Source organism: Orbicella faveolata, unplaced genomic scaffold (assembly GCF_042242905.1).
Source record: "Orbicella faveolata isolate gen_17 unplaced genomic scaffold, um_ofav_v1 contig_12, whole genome shotgun sequence".
Lineage (NCBI taxonomy): Eukaryota > Metazoa > Cnidaria > Anthozoa > Scleractinia > Merulinidae > Orbicella > Orbicella faveolata.
The window spans coordinates 25,145,500-25,165,000 of NW_028301539.1; the positions used below are offsets into that span (position 1 = coordinate 25,145,500).

General features: G+C 38.2%; 1 protein-coding gene and 1 long non-coding RNA gene across 3 annotated transcripts; one reads left to right on the plus strand and one right to left on the minus strand.

Moving 5' to 3' along the window:
* Positions 1-10,245: 10,245 nt before the first annotated feature.
* Positions 10,246-14,208, minus strand: LOC110045959 (uncharacterized). Of its 2 annotated transcripts, XM_020751615.2 has the most exons (4): positions 14,115-14,208; positions 13,539-13,614; positions 11,035-11,634; positions 10,246-10,525 (listed from the first exon to the last, which is right to left on the minus strand). In XM_020751615.2, exons 2-4 carry the CDS (start codon positions 13,600-13,602, stop codon positions 10,335-10,337), a joined length of 855 nt encoding a protein of 284 aa, XP_020607274.2. In that variant the 5' UTR covers positions 13,603-13,614; positions 14,115-14,208; the 3' UTR covers positions 10,246-10,334. The 2 variants fall into 2 exon arrangements, with proteins under 2 accessions (XP_020607274.2, XP_089139082.1); XM_089282956.1 differs by lacking the exons at positions 13,539-13,614; positions 14,115-14,208 and having other exon boundaries at positions 11,035-11,782.
* LOC149117314 (uncharacterized) lies at positions 10,482-14,970 on the plus strand. The gene is made up of 2 exons (XR_016205626.1): positions 10,482-10,549; positions 10,823-14,970. It is a non-coding gene; the product is annotated as an uncharacterized LOC149117314 (long non-coding RNA).
* The last annotated feature ends 4,531 nt before the right edge of the window (positions 14,971-19,501 follow it).

Sequence of the window (19,501 nt, forward strand, 5' to 3'; positions counted from 1 at the left end):
AGCTGGCAGTTTTAATGCTACCTAGGTTTCAAGGATCGCTACAAAGGACCAAAAGTTTAACCTTGAAGCCAGGTAAGGGATTTACGTAAATATTTCGGAGCACTTTACAAAGACGAGTATGTTAGTTACTGAATGGGATATTTTCAAAATTTCCTGAACGTTAAGCGGTCGTTAGCTTTGAAAACGTGGTGGGCAGACAAATTTTATTATTGTTTTAAATTAAGGGCCATTTATTCTTTCTATTCATGTAGTTCAGCAGTTTCAAACAGGTGCCAAATTTTTAAAACGTGCCGTCAAAGTAGAGCTATTTTCGTGTTTGGTTCAAAACTCGATTTAACGGGCAGAAAATCTTCTTTTAACCGTTGAAGAATCAACATTGAATTATAATTGCAACATGACTAAACAAACTGCTATGATATATCTATAGTTGAGAAAAAGAATTGGCACTTTTGAGCGAATATTAATTTTTTTAGAGCGCCGGCAATATGTGCTATTTTTCCAGTTTCGGCAGGTACGCAACTTGTGTCGAGCGGACCAAACTTCTATCAATCCTAGAAAAATTCAGTTAGAATTTTCAATCAAGTAAAGCTCATTTTAGTGATTGACTAGGTAAGGGCTTTGAAATCCCAGCTTATGAGAAATATCGAATCTTTGAAGTAAAATCAGTCGTCGGTTTTTACAGAGACAACCTCTTAAAATGTCAAATGGACGATGGTCGGTATTATGCTCGAAGTTTGTTATTGTTATTTTAATCATGCGAATACTACCTTGTTGTGTGAGAAAACATTAGGTCCGACACTTTGTCCACAAATTGATACGCCGTATCGGTAAATCGAGCTGTTACAGCGAGTAACGTTAAATTAGCCGTAATCGATCCTTAACGGGGTCAGTGACGAGGGTCACATGAGACTGCTTCTTGATTGATACTTTCATTTACTTTTACTTAGTTCATAACTCGAGTTGTGGTCATACTTGCGTTTGATGGCTTCTAACTACAATGTAGTGGTTCTTATCTTCGTAACACTGTTCGGTCGGCCAATGTAGAAGGTCAGCTAGTGGACTGCGTCTTCATTGCCTGTCCTTCTTTTGCTCTATTTCCTTTGTCACTGAAATCATTTACTTGTTATTGATAGGTAATAGTAGCATCGCTATTTGTAGGGCAATGTAGAAGGCCAGCTATTGGACTGCTTCTTAATTGTTTGTCTCTATTTCCTGGGGATTAAGCTCCTTTCTTACTATTACTTAATTTTAGTTTGATACTTCATGCCATCGTTTCTTAAATCTGTAGTGTGCTTGTTTTAGTTATAGTACTGACATCGATAAAGGCAATGCTGGAGGTCAGATTTTGGACTGCTTCTTCATTGTCATTTCATTATCGTTGTTACAGGCCTCTAGGGTGCTTGTCTTAAGTTAAGCTTTTGCCATTTTTACCGGTCTTATTGCAGACCTGTCACCAGGTACGTTATCAGGTTTGTTTCCCTGACGTTGGCTAGACATGGGCTACGTGGTCCCTTCCACGTTTGTTTTTCTTCCGAGAGCTCCATTGGCGTCTTGGTGAGGTTGCCACATTTCTGTGGCCTGGATTTTTCTTCCCCACCTTTCCTGAAGAGATTTCAATTGATGTTTTCAAATAAAATCGTCATATTTGTGGCCATTTATCTCAAACAGTTGTTTATCGTCCATTGTCCTACCTTTCTCTTCAGCAAACTAGTGCGAAACCTTGTGGAGCTCTGGATATATTAATTGCGAGAAATATCTCGCAATTAAAAATAATTGCTTATAAGATTTGGTTGGTTTTCCTGTTTATTGACCGGCTAAAGTTTATAATTCTTGTTCACTCAAAGATATTTCCACATAAACTGTTGATAACAGCCAAAGATAAGATAATCAGTCACGTGATTATTTCATTTTTCGATTTATAAAAATCGTATGCATTCACTTAAAGAAAGTCCACTTTAAACAGGATCTCCTTGTGTAATTAAACGAGTCTCCCCTTCCATTTCCTGCTTTTTGGAATGTTGAGTTGGTTGTTAATTTGGTAACGTCGCGAAATACGAGAATTCGAGCGGTTAACACACCGTGCCATGTCCCGATAGTGCCAAAAAAAAAACAACAACAAAATAAAAAATCGTATCAGCAAATGCAGTTTAAATTGCACAGGTCATAAAGCACCTCCATTGTTAGATTCGTAACGAGAAGATGGGAACAAAAAGTAAGAAAACAATTAAAACACGAAAGATTCCAGATTAAATTTCCATCGTTTTTTTTTTTTTTTTTTCATTCAATAGGTCATATGGATCAAGTTAATCATATGACTCTCATTTTGTTTAGAGTTAGTTTTCATTTGTAGTCTTTATTTTACAAAACCATTGTCAAGGCTTTCCAGTCAACAAGCAAAACTTCCACGCTATCCCCTTAACACAACAGATAAAACGGCTCATGCCATCCGCGCATCGACTGAGATTTGCATGTTTTATATAAAGAAAGGCATACTTTAACCCAATTTCCTGTTTTCTGCTCTTTCAAGCGTCAACTTATTCCTTAGTGGTGGTAACCCAACTAATCTAAATGAGCGTGAAATATGAGAACGGCTGAGCTAAAAGCCATTAGCGTAATTTGTCCTGTAAATGCAACAAAAGGAGGCATTAACAAATTATGTTAATTTTGAAATGCACAGGTTAAATTTTCCCATTGTTTGATCGGTAAACATGACAAGGCTAAAAGATATGAAAGGAATGGTCCGTAAGCAGGTACTGCATTGTTTCTGACTGCTTATTACCTTAGTCCCTTCACCCTGTGTAAAGGGTCCTGCTTGAAAAAATATATATTTTTCTAAGCTTTAAACTTCACTGTCTGCTGGAGTTGAGGCTTCTGATTATTGCAACATTACAGCGCGTTTAAGGCTAGTTAATTATTCAAATGTTCCATCGGAACCTGTTAAGATGCTCCACTAATATGATCATTTTGAAACTTTTCGTTATAATCAATTATGAATGAGATATCTGTGCCTTTATAGCTACCCAAGGGAACGACATGCTTCATTTCAACTTCTCTAGCAGTAGAAGAGCAAGGAAAAGGTCACTGAAGTTCAAGGATTTCGAGAGCCGGTAAGTGAAGCTGCCAGCTGAGATAACTCTTAATAGAGAATAGATAACTTTAATTTGTATCTGTGCACTTTCGTATTGCATTGTCGACAACAGAGTAGCTTTAAAAGTGCTGGAATCCTGATTTCTGTTTGTCCATTTAGATAATTAAATGTTTTTTGCTGTTGTTGTTGTTTTAACTTAATTCACATCCCTGAAGCAATTATCGCCCCACTCTAGATATAGAGGTATGAAATTGTTTTGTAATAAGGGAAAAATAATTACCTCGTCGGTACAGTGTAGAAAAAAAAGTGGTTTATTCCTGAAAGCCAATGCTGAGTCAATGTTTGTCTGCTAACAGGGATTGAATATAACTTGGTGTTCGGATCCTGTTAACGCCTAAGAAAAAATAGAATGGTATTTTTACAATAACTGTCTACTTTCTCGCGCGCTGTTTAGCTCTTTTTTTAACATCAATAAGAGTACAGACGGATAAAATTTTAATTTATTCAAGCTTCCAAGTTCAACTTTTAGCTGTCAAACTAGCAACTTTTTAACCAATGAGATTTTATGGACTTTTTTAAATAGATAATCAAAAAGCGAGAAAAGCTATTGACAATGTTCACGTCATTTTGAGGGAAATTCACTTATTTTTGTTTGCGGCTAGTGTACGCCGTCTTTTCCCGTCATTTATTCCCGGCATTTGACCCTACTGGGGTCTTGTTATTGGAAAAAAACATATTGACGTCTTTTTTTATGCGTCTGTCCTTTTATTGATGATAAATTGCGTCATAACATGGTCAAAAGTTTACTGTGGAACCACCCGCCCGTGGCTCGTGGTTCCACAGCCACTTTGAAAATGTTATGACGGAATTTATCATCAATAAGAGGAGAGACGTATAAAAAACTGACGTCAATTTGTTAAATAGTTAATTAGTCTAAAAAAGTAACACAACGATCAATTGAAAGAATGAAAGAATGAATGAATGCGTTTGCATAACTAAAAAGACTTCTGTGGTGAAAACAATTTACTTCAGGTCCCTTATCTACATAATAGTGATTTTCGGCTCTGCCACATCATGGAGATTTAGCTCGGTTTTTCTTGATCTTGAACAGAAGGAAAATAGAGTTTTTCGGGCCTAGTGGCTGACCATTGTATTAGGATAATTGTTTTCTCCTCCCAAGAAAATACATATAAGCTCTCGAACTTAGTTTACATGCCGGCATTGTTTCTTTCACGTTTTTTAATTTTTCAATAAAATCACAGTGAGCAACCATCAGCCCATAGTTCCCTCATTGTTATAATAGAAACCCCCTTACTATAGCTAGTGTGAGTTTTCGACGTAATGAAAGGTAAGGTGAGGTAAAGCATTTATCTATACACGATAAAGATGTAACAGCAACCCTGATGTGATTGTGTCTAAAAATTATTCAACTATCTAAAATCCCATCTAAAAGGTATTTACAAAAAAGAGAACTACTGATTACAGAAATAATACGATAAAAAAATAAAACTAAAAAAAACAATAACTGAAAAAATATATAAAACAAACAGCGGTGATAAACATTTTAAAAACATGCATTTTATGAACTTGACGTTTCGTATGCTAGTCAACATACATTTCCAAAAGTATAACCGTTAAAATTTTTGGAAAGCTATTTATACACCCAAGTCTAGTTTAGCTCCTCTAGACTTCAATCATGTCTGCTCGGTAATCGAAAACAAGGCTTCCAAGACCAAGGAGCGAGATTCAAGCAAGCTTGAAAAGAAGTTTGGTAATCTCAAACGAAAGTTTGGAATTCCGAAAGTTTCAAATTTAAATAGCGGCCGGGGCTTCGGAGGGGAGGATCATTAGTAATTTTTTTTACAAATTGGGGAGGGTCAAACCTTTTATTCGCACCGGGGGAGGGTCACAGTTTTTTTGGCAGGGAAAAAATTACTCCATGTCGCTTAATCGAACAGCGCATTATCATCTTCAGTTACTTTCGCATTCAGCTCATCGATTTTGACCTACAGCTACGAAAGGTCATCAATGTTGTTCTTAACTAATCGTGGTAGCGTCGTGGCGTTTTGCGCTAAAATTTTCCTCCATGAATCTCCCGGCAGCTGCTGGATTATCAGAAGTCACAAAAGCCAACTTGTAATTTATTGTTTTCAAAGCCTCGCGAACTTCCCAATGGCGCTTTCTTTCAGCCACGAAACAGCAGCGAAAGCGTTCCTTGTAGGGACAAGTGGTCCAAAAGGACAGGTAGAATTTTGGCATAATACTATTTGAGAATTCAGTATATTCGCTCTTTGGGTTCGGGAACCTTCTTTCCACCTCTCTGGACTTTCACTTTCACTTGTTCCCGCACCCGATGTGCCACCAACAGAGTCAGAGGAGTAGCGGGCATCCTTTTTAGAATGCCGAGTCGGCAAACAGCCACAATAGCCACAAGTTGCTCCATCTGACCTCATGAAATCCTCGCACTCACCACAAGCGCATTTCCCTCTTTCTATTCCTCGCACATCCTTGCCCATTTTCAAGTTTTCACCGTGCAATCACACGCCACGCAATTAACTGCTTTGTGTACAGACGCGGTTATATGAGTAACACTCCCGGTTAGTTATTTTCACCTCCGGTTATTTTTGTCTTGGAGGAGGTGTAGGTATTTGTGAAGGGTCATGCATTAGTCCATTCTGGGAAGTGGGAGGGTCACGACTTTTTTCCCCCAAAATTTCTAAAATACCCCGAACCCCCCCCCCCCCTCCTCCCCTCAATAAAAAACGTACCTTCCCTAAATCTTACAAACATAATAATGGAATAATGTGCTCTTTCGATGTCTGTTCGTTGTTTACAAATGTGCCACTCGATCAAACAATACAAATTTGTCTAGACAAGTTGTACGCCCTTCCTGATTCCCCTGCAATACCTCGTCCTGTTTTAAAGAAATTGTTAGAGTTTGCCACAAAGAAAAGCCACTTTATCCTCGATGGTCAGTATTTCGACCAGATTGACGGTGTTGCCATGGGCTCACCTTTAGGCCCCGTTTTGGCTAACATTTTCATGTGTCACGAAAATGTATAATTAACAGTCCCAGATTTCACCCTACACTTTGGTATAGATATCAGTTGATGACACTTTTTCCATGCTTGACAGCAAAGACACTGCTAATGAGTTTTTGAAGTACCTCAACAGCCGTCACAATAGCATCAAATTCACCATTGAAATTGAACAAGCCAGAGAGATTCCGTTATTGGACATTCTTGCATCATCACTTTTAATATCAATGATGTCCTGAACAAGAACAAGAACAAGCCAAATGAACCCGTAGCAACAGTCCCCCAAAAAGATGTTTTTATTTTATTACCAAATATAGGTCTCCATAGCAATCATATTACCAAGCGTCTTAAATCTTGTGTAAATCGTTTCTACTCTTTTGTTAATGTCAAAGTTATTTTTCAAAACTCCCGGCGCATCAAATCCTTCTTCCCATACAAGGACCGTCTCAACCGATCACAATAGGCCCTTTGCAGCTAAGCCATCACGTGACCTATTTTTCATAAAATTATGGGCTACAACTTAAAGAATGCCAGAAATGGAAAGAGCGCATCGAAAATATCAAAATGGCCAAATTTGAGGCCCCCATCATTAAAGAAGGAGATTTTATGACGCTCCAAATTTTTAAAAGAATAAGAAGATTTGTATCGAAAAAGTTGTTGGAGAACAAGGCCTTGCTCTCCAGCAACATTTTCCATACAAATCCCCTAAATTTTCTGAAAATTCAAACAGTCATATAAACTTACTCTTTAATTCCACGGGCCTCAAACTTGGCCATTTTGGTATTTTCGATGCGCTCTTTCCATTTCTGGCATTCTTTAAGTTAAAGCCCATAATATAAAAATTTTATGGGAAAAATTTGGTCACGTGACCCCAGCTGCAAAGGGCCTATTATCCAAAGTCATTTATAAAGCTAGTTGTTGGGACTGCAATGATTTCTACATTGGGAAAACGAAGCGAAGACTCCACGACCGGAAAACGGAACACTTCAAGGCCCTTTTGAAACATGATCACTCTTCTGCTATTGCTGATCACGTTAAAACAACTGGTCACAACATCAAATGGGACCATTTTGACATTTTGGCGTCTGGTAAGACTGACTACCATTGTAAGGTTAAGGAGACCTTATTTATTCAGGATTAACAGCCAGCCTTGAATGCCAATGTCAGCAGTGGAAAGCTCTTACTTTATTAAGAAAGCTTTTTCATTGTTCATTTTACAGACAGTTTCCGTTGAAACGTCTTAAATTTCTACTGAAGATGTTTTTCTGTCTACGTTGTAATTGTGCGTGTTCACTGAGGAAACAACAGGGCGGAAGGGGCATCCAGTCTTGTGAACCTTTGGGAGGCAATATAACTGAAACACCTGGGGAGGACCCACCGGGTAAAATCTTCTGGAAAACTGTGTCATCAATTATTTCATCCTTTCGTAGTTTGCGGAGGTAGGAAGAAAGCGGCTCTCCTCTCTAGCTTTAGTGGGATTATGTGTCAATGGTTTGAATTTGGCGTTATCAGAAAGCAGCTGTTTCATTTTGTTTCAAGTCTGCTAACAATAACAATGCCATTTCCTTTGTCCGGTTTCGTAATTATGATGCTGTCATCACTGCGTAAATCATTTAGGGCCCTCCATCCATCCTTGCTGAGGATGTTCTTTCGTTTAGGAAAGTTAAAGGAATAAATATAATTGTAGGAAATATTCTTCAGTTGATTTCTTAGACGATCTTGATTTTTCGCTAGTCAATGGAACGTTCAATTTAACAAGATCACGACAGAGAAGCTCAAAGGAACATTTAACATCATCAGGAGCCTCCTGACATCATACAACGGGTTCCTGTGTACATCATACTTGTCAACGTCTTTAGGGGGCAAACAGAAACGTAAACCACGTGCCAAAACGGTTTCTCAACTTCAATAAGCACGCGATGGGAATAGTTGAAGATGATGCATGTCGTCGCTATTTAAATTTGAAACTTTCGGAATTCCAAACTTTCTTTTGAGATTACCAAACTTCTTTTTAAGCTTGCTTGAATCTCGCTCCTTGATCTTGAAAGCCTTGTTTTCGATTACAGAGCAGACATGATTGAAGTCTAGAGGAGCTAGACTAGACTTGGGTGTATAAATAGCTTTCCAAAAATTTTAACGGTTATACTTTTGGAAATGTATGTTGACTAGCATACGAAACGTCAAGTTCATAAAATGCATGTTTTTAAAATGTTTATCACCGCTGTTTGTTTTATATTTTTAATCAAGCTACGATGGTCGAAGACCAAGAGTTTATATGGAAAAAAAATATAATTATATAGTATTTAAAAACTGTAAAATCCACGCGGCATTTTCCCGAATGCTCCTTTAAAAGTATCAAGTGAGCCAATATTTCTAACTTCATTGTTAACCTTGCTTGTTTCAAAGTTTGGCCCCAACATAGGCAATGAGTTTCTTTAGTGTATTGGTCTTAGAGCATAGAATGTTAAAACAGAACTTCTGCCTGTAATTGTAACTCGTCTAACGTTTAACGAATAAATCAGAGGGATAGGTGCAGCGCCATAAGAAAAATGAAATGATTTCAGTAGATTTAGTTTCTTTATTAATGTCTTATTTATCTCTTGAACATACTTGTGCCACTTGAGCTCACTATCAATTTCAGGGCCTAAAAATCTAGCCTGAGAGGCCACTTGTGAAATAATTGCGTTGCCGAATTAGCGTTGCATTAACATAAATTCGGTCTTTCTAGGATGTGGGGAGAGCAGATTATTGCGGTACCATTTGAAGAGAGAATTTACATTTTAAGAGCAATATAAACATTTTCTCATGTTTCCATCGATTCATGTATGAAAAAAAGAAAAACAGAAAAGCAGCTTTTAGGAGGACTATAGAAAAAGTAGAAAAAACGTCTGCACACGAGCCAAGGTGCCCATCATGAAGGTGGGCGTTTATCTCCGGTTTCTGTAGCATGACGCGACTAAGAGTATTTCTACTTTCCCCCCTACATGGATGCTCGTCTATCGCAGGGACAGCCCCCCCCCCCCCCCCACACACACACACACACTCGTCGTACCCATTTGTATACAGTCGAACCTCTCTGATACGGACTCCGAAGGGCAGAGAGAAATATGGGTTATTGACCAAGCTTGTTCGGTCAAGATGGCTGGATATTGGCCAAGTTCTCTTTTTGCGAGTTTATGGACCGAGACGGAGTCGAGGTCCATAAACTCGCAAAAAAAGAACGAGGCCAATATCCAGCCATCTTGACCGAACAAGCTTGGTCAATAAAGGATTTATTATATGGCTTTCGGGAAAATTTTTCTTGCGGGACACGGCGGGTAGTCCCGAGCGGGCAAGATAGCTCCATCTTGCCCGCTCGGGTAGCCAATCACAGCGCAGGATTTGATTCATCTTGCCCGCTCGCGGAGCTTGCCATATAATAAGTGTCCTTATTAGCGAGGTGTTCGTATTGGAGAGGACAGTATGATGACGTCACTTTTAAGTCTCCACTGACAGCTTGGAGTGTTTGCATTTGTAAATTTGAGTTTTGAAAACTAACATTTTGACATGTTCTGGTATTCGTATCGCAAAATGATAAAGTGTCAATGTTTTTATAACCTCCGACAGGAAACGGTACATGCCGCAAATTATCGACACCTGGCCCCTGGAGTGTCCGTAATAAAGAGGTTAAATTTGTTTAGATTTGCTCCCCAGGGCCGAGATTTAGCGTCCTTTATCCGTTTTAGGGAGGGTCCGTATTATAGAGGTATTTTTTTTTAGAGGAAATTAATGTATGAGAATTTTGTCAGTACATAGGAAACTGTCCGTATTAGGGAAGTGTCCGTATAGAGAGGTTCGATTGTGCCTAGTTGGAGAGAGGCACTGTGAGAGCAAAGTGTCTTGCCCAAGATCCAGACGCGAGCGCACTATCCATGAGGTCACCACTAGAAAAAGAGATCCAGAAAAAGTTTTGATGACTATCGTCAGTGATTGGTGTTCACCGCATAGCATTTCTCGTTCTCCCAATTCTATAACGACGACTTAAACACGGGACAGGCCTTCTCGATCCTTGTTCAGAGGAGAAATGACTCCTAATAATGGGCAAAGATGTTTCAGAAACTATGTCAGTTGACACAGAAAGTGAGTAATTAGTACTCTTTTATTTGCCAAACCGCATTTACAGAGCTATTGGCTGGTATTTGCTGATGTAACCACTCAATTACAGATGATTAAAGGATATTGACAGTGTTCCTATTGGTGGTCATGAAACAGTGAAATACGTACCCGTTCATGTCAACACCCGCTGCGGACGGATCATTAATCAAATTACCCGAGTTATCAGTTCGGGTGACACTGGTCTCGCCAGGCTTATGAGACCAATGACCATCGTTATCTCTAAGGAAGAAGTGAAAGTCGACTCCTAGAGATGAAAGGAACAAGATAAGTAAGTCTCTAATTAAGTATTTTATCAAGTATAAAATTTGGTCACGACAGGCGAAAAGTACGGACTTGGTTGTCATGCCTAGTCGTCTGTAATTTCCAAAGATTTTTGCCAATGAAAATTGCGAATGATCGTCTACAGATCCATTATAGTCACTGTGAACTGCAGGCCTAATAATAATTATAAGCTACAAGATCACTCTTTGAGTTCACGTTATATCGGTCAAGTAAAGCAAAATTGTTCTCAAAATATTTTTGGCTCTTTTCTTTGCATTAGAAGCCGGAGAAGCAGCCCACACGAAGAACATTTGGTGGTGAACTACGTGTATAAAGGCTGAAAATGAGTAACTCGTACTCAAAAAATCAAATTGCACAGTTTGCATCAGAATACTACTGGGATACTCTATCCGCAAAGTTGTCAAAAGTTTATCACAATGGCATGGGAGAATATCGTCGAATTGTGGATTACTAAATGTGATTTGCACTTACCGGGCCAAATTACAAGAGCCACCACATGTCTTGGTCCTACAGGGAAGTTGCCGTTCGCAACAACAGCCAATCCATCGGCGATTGCACCAGCTTGCACTGCAGCGCCAGTAAGTGCGATAAAGAGTGCTCCTGCACCTCTACCAGGCTGTGCATAGGTGTCGGTGATTCTGATGTTTGCGTAATTGTAGCAGTTGTTGTCCTCTCTCACGTCGTCAAACATATAGGGAGCTGGGTTAAACGGCGGTGCATAACGCTTCCTTCGAACAGGTTTCATGGGGAGTACAGTTCCTGCTTTGATCGTCTTTAGAATTTCCGCCACGATCGTATCTGGTATCGTGCCTGCTGGCCTGGTCGCGAACAGAGCTTCTTGAAGATCCACCGTTTTCGGGCCCAAAATCAAGCGCTTTGCATTTTTGTATACTACGATGAACCCCTTGTAACCCAACCTTGGTGGCATTTTTTTTTTAGGGTGAAAGGTTTTAGCCTTTTCTGCGGCAACCAGAAGTAGTTGGATTTTCACCATCTTCGGATGAGTGCCTGGAATCACCCATTCTGGATCTTTACGCCCGGAAAATATCCCCATAGTTACTGGAAGTTGTCCTAAGAACAACAAAAAAATAGCAATAATATCAGCATCTGTGATCGATTCTCTCAGTCTCCTGCAGAACGCATGATGCCTGGATCCGCTAGCCCCTATGGTTATTCCAGGCAGCCAATACTGTAAGTGTATCATCTATATTTCCAGTAATTACGATCGAACCTCCCGTAAGAGCTTACGGGAAGCGGTCGCTTACGAGAGCTTAGACCATATTGGGTCACAATTTTACCTCATTAGCAAATACAGTCCAACCTCCCGTAAGCGACTACCCAAAATGTCAAGCCTAGGTGGTCGTTTACGAGAGCTTAGACCATATTGGGTCAAAATTTACCCTCATTAGCATATGGTAACTGCAGAAACTTAACCCATGTTTTTCATGTTTATTCATGTGAAAAGTCATTTCGAGAAAAAATCCGGTACTTACCATTAAGATATTTTCCTCTCTTGTACTACCAAGGAACGTGATCATATTACAACACCTTATTATCCAATTTACGCTCTATTATTTGTAAAGCGGCTACGAGTGGAAGTATCCTCTCTTCAATCTCTTTCCTAGGTTGCCTGTTAGGTCCTTCGCGTTTCGCTTCGGAGTATCGACTCAAAAGTAATGCATGGCATGTAAAGTATCCAAAGATGGTAACTTTAGTGATAACCACATGTCAGTCATTTCGCCATATTACGCGCGAATGAATTCACATGCATCTCAAAAGATCTGCCGTCTTGGATTTCACAAACTTTTTTTTCAGAAATATCAGAACGGTCCAGAATGTATTGAAGAAAGTGAGGAGACATATGTAGATGAGAGCACTGTGCCGACTTTGCAAATTCCAAAATCTCTTTAAAACACATATTGTGCCTTGCAAGACTCTAAATTTCTGTAAAACACTTCTTGAAAACATCCTTAGTATTAACAACGTTAAGTTACGTGACCAACCATTGACACACCAAAAGTCAAAAAGATGGACGACTATAGTTTGAATTCCTGTTTAAAAAATAGCGAGAACAGGTTGAATTGCTTTTAACAGAGATATAAGCCAGGAGAAAATTCATTAATTTTGCCTTCGGATGTTTGATTATAACCAACGACGCGTGCGCAATATTTTGCGACATGATCCATTGTTACAAACCTCATTTAAACAACGAACCGGGCCCTTGATTATATGGATACCATATTACTTCTGTTGAAGAGGGAGATTGATCTGTGATGTACCCGCTGTTAGCGAGGATCAAATACGACGCTCGTCACGTCTTTGATCAGGTTTTTAATGTTGACCAATAACGCGTACGGAAACCGCGTAAAACCAAAGTGACACGAGGTTTGGTGGAGAAGTAGAAAATCAACTACAAAAAGGTTTTGCATGCATTGAAGTAAAGAAAGGCAAGTATGTCAAACGACCAACAGGTTGCTTAATATTTATTTGTCTATCCTTTAGCTTCTGTCCGGTGGCAAAGTATAGATATATCTCAAATATCGGTAATTCGACTTGTTACTAAATAGAAACTGATAATCATCCTAAACAAAAAAGTTGAGTTCAGTTTGTTATTCGAAATTATCTATTCCCTTTCTCGACAATAAATGAGAAAATAAATAAAACAAAACACGAAGCAAATTACTATTAAATATCTTGGTTGCGCGGTTGCTTCTAGATAAAAACAAGTAAGTAAGTAAGTAAGTAAATAAATAACAATAAATTAACAGGTTAATAAATAAAAACGCTAATAAAGAACTACACAAACAAGTAATGCGATAATTAAAATAATTACAAAAAAGGTGTAAAGTAAGTAAATGTCAAAATGTTTGATTTCCCAGTTTCCCCTTGTTATGATCTTTCGGGAGCCATTTAAATTTACTACAGTATCCTTTATAAATAAATAAAGAAAAAAAATCAAAATATAAGCAACAAACCTGAAATTTCCTCCACGAAGTAGAGTTGCAGAAAGGCAATTGCCAGTACCCGAGATACAAACATGTCTTACGATTTCTGTTATCGAAAGGAAAAGAACTTTCACATTGTCAAAGTTATTAAAATTTATCCGTCTGTACCCTTATTGATGATAAAAAAGAGCCAATCAACGCGTGAGAAATTAGACAGTTATTGTAAAAATACCATTTTATTTTTTGTCAGGCGTTAACGGGATCCGAAGACCAAGGTATGTTCAATCCCTGTTAGCAGACAAACATTGGCTCAGCAGTAGCTTTCAGGAATAAACCAGTTTTTTTTCTACACTGAACCGACGAGGTAATCATTTTTCTTTATTACAAAACAATTTCATACCTCTAAATCTAGAGTGGGGCGATAATTGTTTCAGGGATGTGAATTAAGTTATAAAGAGAACATTTCATTATCTAAATGGACAAACAGAAATCAGGATTCCAGCACTTTTAAAGCTACTTTGTTGTCGACAACACGAAAGCGCACATATACAAGTTAAAGTCATCTATGCTCTATTAAGATTTATCTCAGCTGGCAGCTTCACTTACCGGCTCTCGAAATCCTTGAACTTCAGTGAACTTTTCGTTGTTAATTCTTCTATTGCTAGAGAACTTGAAATGAAACATGTCGTTCCCTTGGGCAGCTATAAAGGCACAGACATCTCATTCATAATTGATTATAACGAAAAGTTTCAAAATGATCATATTAGTAGAGCATCTTAACAGGTTACGATGGATCTTTTTAATAATTAACTAGCCTTTAACTCATTTAATGTTGCAATAATCAGAAGCCTCAACTCCAGTAGACAACGAAGTTTAAAGCTTAGGAAAATATATTTTTTCATGCAGGACCCTTCACATAGAGTAAAGGGACTAAGGTAATAAGCAGTCAGAAATAATGTAGTACCTGCTTACGGATCCTTTCTTTCATATCTTTTAACCTTCTCATGTTTACCAATCAAACAATGGGGGAGTTTAACCTGTGCATTCCAAACATAATTAGCTAATAACTCCTTTTGTTGCATTTAGAGGACAAATTACGCTAATGGCTTTAAGCTCAGCAGTTCTCATATTTCACGCTCATTTAGATTAGTGAGGTTAACACCACTAATAAGCAACTCGACGCTTGAAAGAACAGAAAACAGGAAATTGGGTTAAAGTATGACTTTCTTTGGTAAAACATGCAAATTTCAGTCGAAGAACAGATCGCATGAGCCGTTTTATCTGTTGTGTTAAGGGGATGGCGTGGAATTTTTGCGTTTTGACTGGAAACCCTAGACAATGGTTTTGTAAAATAAGGACTAAAAAGGTAAATGAGTACTAACTCTAAACAAAATGAGAATCATATGAATAACTTGGTTGAAATGACCTATTGAATAAAAAAAAATAATAATAAAAAAAAAAACGATGGAAATTTAATCTGAAATCTTCCGTGTTTTAATTTTTTTCGTACTGTTTGTTCCCATCTTCTCGTTACGAAATTATCAATAGAGGCGTTTTATGACCTGTGCAGTTTAAATAGAATTTGCTAATATGATTGTTTTTTGGCGCTATCGGGACATTGCAAGGTGTGTTAACCACTCCAATTCTCGTATTTCGCAACGTTAGGGAACACAACCAACTCAACATTTCAAAAAGCAGGAAATGGAGGGAGAGACTCGTTTAATTACACAAGGAGATTCTGTTTAAAGTGGACTTTCTTGAAGTGAATGCATACGATTTTTCATCGAAAAATGAAATAATCACGTGACTAGTTATCTTATCTTTGGTTGTTATCAGCAGTTTATTGGTGGAAAGATCTTTGGGTGCAACAAGAATTATAAACTTTAGCCGGTCGATAAACAGGAAAAGCAGTCGAATCTTAGAAGAAGTTATTTTTTCTTGGTAGTTATATATGCATAGTAAGTAAACGTAAGCAGTCAGAAACAATCGAGTACCTGTTTGGAACCTTTCTAACCCTCGCCCCCATTTCAATCGTCCATTAACCTTAAGTTACGAGTCAAAAATTGGGGCGTTTTACCTGTGCATTTTAAACATAATTTCCTAATGGCTGTCTTTATTGTTCCATTTACGGGAAAAATTAGGCTAATGGCTTTTACCTGTGCAGTTCTCGCATTTTACACTGATTTTTTATTGCCAACGAGCCAGCCGAGCGAAGACGCTCGGCTGGTGAGGCGGCAGAAAATAGTGCCGCGCGAAGAAAGCTGCATGCAGAAAAATTCTCGATCCAGCTCTGAAAGTGTAAGTGTGAGTGTAAGGTGTAAGGTTGTCCTCAGTTTTAGCCAATTGCTGGTTTTCAGTGCCACGCAATTCAAAATAGATCAAAATCAAAATCAAAACCGGTCAATAAATAAAGTCCAGAATCTGGGAAATGAAAGAAGGTAAATATGCAAAGACTCACGCCAAAATTCTGGTCACAGCAATTTTTCTTATGCGAGATATGCGGAGAAATTTTTTACCCAAATTTATAGAGGTTTGTATGGAGACGCCATGGTGGTGCCCACCCGTATGGGCACCAACATGGCGGCCGGAAACCAACAGAAACATCTGTCACTGAGTTTTGCTACAAAAGCGTAAATTTATCTCTCAAGGAACTCTAAAACATTAAAATAATATTTTTTCCAAGACATGAATTGTTCAGATAGCCAAGTTCCCCGAAATAAGTCACTCTTTTAACCATCATGACAGCTCTCTAGGTCGTCATGTAAATGCCGCGTCGTGCAAAAGCTTAGAAATTCAAGCGTAGTTTAACACAAAACCAAGAATCCATTCGGAGCGAAAATTTGTGTGAATATTAGTTTTCAGCTGCTCTTATACATCATTTAAGTGAAATCTCAGGAAGATCAATAGTTTTGTAGTTCGAATTTTAGTGACGTCATGCGAAAACCGACCAGCTATTGGAAGGACGGAACTATTCGCGTAAATGAAAAGACGTGTTAGATTATAGTTTTTAGCCAATCAGGAGGCGGTACATCTAGACACTTTCGGGCGGTTCGTGTTTGATGTGGAAGCGTCTGTCGTAGTAGAAGGTGTGTGTTTTCTTTGCTGTTGTCCTTATTGAACTGTGAACAATTTCTCAGACTATACAGTGATCGAGAGACCAATAGAACTAGCGTGTTATACAGTGGTTGAGAGACCAATAGAACCAGCGTGTTCGCTACTGACTTGAACCAGCGTGTTCATCAATCGAACTAGCGTGTTCCCTCAAGCTTTGTCCTTATTAAACTGAAGTTCAATCGGCCAGCGTGCCTTTACAAAACTCTTCATCTAATTCGAATATTGAGGAAAACTGTTGGAACTAGAGCAAATCCAGTGTTCGAGACACGAAATCGAACCAGCGTATTCGCCACAGAATCATTGAATGAGCGTGTTCATCAATCGAACCAGTGTGTCCCTGAAAGTTACTGGAAGTTCAAATCGGGCAGCGTTTCTTTAAGAACTGTATATTTATAACAAATATTGAAAAAAACCGAGGGACAATATTGAGGAAAACTGTCGGAATTAGAGCAAATCTCGGCCAGTGTTCAAGACACAAAATCAAACGTGTTTAATCGAACGTGTTTCCCACAGAATTAAACGAGCGTGTTCCCCATATTCGAACTGAAAGTTCGATCGAGCAGCGTTGACGGACAATACGTTGCGGTTTTGCGGTTTTGGATGGTTTTTTCTTCGGTTTTTCCGTTTCTAATTTACACCAATGCCCCCCTCCTAACTCACTCAGGCAGGTTTTATTGTGCAGTTGACTCCTTTCTTGAACTCACTTTTGCTATTTTTAGAGATTCGTTGCAACATGTTGAGCGTAATGAGTGTTTTCAAACCTTATTTGAAGCATGTGTGCATTTACAAAGTTGTAATGTGGAGACAGATATGGCCCTTATTCGAGAACCTTTTTGGGCTTATTTGAGACAGCATTGTAACTCATTTGCTACAATGTCTGCATATACTGTATTTAGCGACATATTAAAATTAAGCACAGTTGGAGTTATGACCCAGGAATTGCAATCCCTTGTTTTGGTAAAAGAGAGAAATCAGTCCGTTTGCTCATTGTTCAACAATGAAATCATAAAAAAAAACATACAAGTATATTTGTTATTTATATTACTTGGCATGCCAAAACTGGGGTAACAGCTTATTTGAGAATTATGTTTCTGAGGCAATACTTCCAAGTAGCAAAGCACTATTCTGTGGTTTGTGTCAACACCATTGTGGGGATGTTATAGTGCTGCAACATTTTGTTATCCTTCCAGAATTTTTACCTATAGAGCTTGCTTCAACTTGTATCAATCAAGTATACTTTCTTCACATCATGGATGTATTAGGTCAAAGTTATGAACTGAAAGGCATGGTACGCTGTGCAAGTCATCATTTAACAGTAGCTACAAATAATCACACTGAATGGATATATACTGATGATTTGCGTGTGTTAGTCAGAAGTTTCACTTCAATTCAGGATCTTTTGAATAATTATCCTAATGGTTGGTTTTTTACTGTATTTGAAAAGTCTTCATCCACAAATGAAACTGATTTACAGACAAATAACCCAAGTCAAGTAGTTTTTTCACCAGACAAATGCTATGAAACCATGCAGGGTGGAACACAATCTCAGGTGCCTTACATGTTTTTTAAATCAGGCAAATACAACTCGTCTCCATATCAAATTGAGGAAAAAGTAAACAAGATGATACGTTTAAGAAGAGAAAAAGGACACGATCAGAAATAAAGGAAACTGACAAGAGACTTAAGTTTGATACACAACAAAAATACCTGAAGGAATACGGAAACAAAAACTCAGATGTTACAAAGGACATAGGTAAACTAAAGAAGAGATCTCATGAAAATCAGTGCAGGGGGCAGTATAATAATAAAAAAAATTGACTACAAATGAAGCAGATAAACTGAGAAAAAGTATCAAGAACAAAGAGTACATGAAGGAATATAGAAAAAGAAAGAAAAGTGACTTAAACGACCCTGTATGTAAAATGGAAATCGTTAACAATCAAGCTACATGTGAAGCAGTAGCAGAGTTCATTGAAAAAAGAACAAAACATTGTTCTGTAGCAAGTGAAGATAAGTATCTTTCTCTATTGGGTGCTAAAATTAAACGTATGGACAATTTCACCATCAGGAGTGGGCAGCAATTAATATAAAGAGGTTTCACGAGTCCATGATTTTCAAAATCTGGCATTACCGAGTTTGCCATGAGGCATGGCCATTGTCAATAAAAAAAACAAAAAAGAAGTAGACTACGTTTGTCCAAGATTTGTAAGATATAAAAACGGTATTATAAAGTTTTCGGTTCAAAACAGCATGGTACCAGCTCAAGTTCCAAAAGAATATTACAAGGTGTAATCCAAATAGAGAGAGATGTTAATTGCTCGCGCTTTTCCAGTTATCAGTGTTTACACAAAGCCAGGTGGACAAAGAGCCTATAAAGTTCATTGCATTAATTTCCCACAAGATATCCAGGAACTTGCAGACACATTACCAAGATATCCAAAAGAACTCCCTATAATAGTCATAACAGTGGAGGGCAAGGATAACACTACATGTACTAAAGATTTAGTTGTTCGAGGACAAAGAGTTTCTATTGCTCTGCAGTGATCTTACCATTTACGTTCCGACCGAGATTTCCGGAATTTTCAGTGGGGTAAATGTTTAGCAACCTATCATTACTATAACCATGTCGGCCGAATTTCTTCTTCTCTGTCGGAAAGAATTTTTTTTTCGCTCGGAAAATATCATCTTTCTCCGCTGCAATAAGAAAGAGGGAAATGGTCAGTGATTTTAATAAATACTTAATAAAACTTAATGCTTCTCTTTTGTAATTAACATAAACAAACATAGTGAACGGGCCCGCAGTGATTGGCTACTTAGCTGTTGCGATGTCCCTGCCAAACCTCCACATATTGATTGTAATGTTTCTTTTTTTTTTTTTT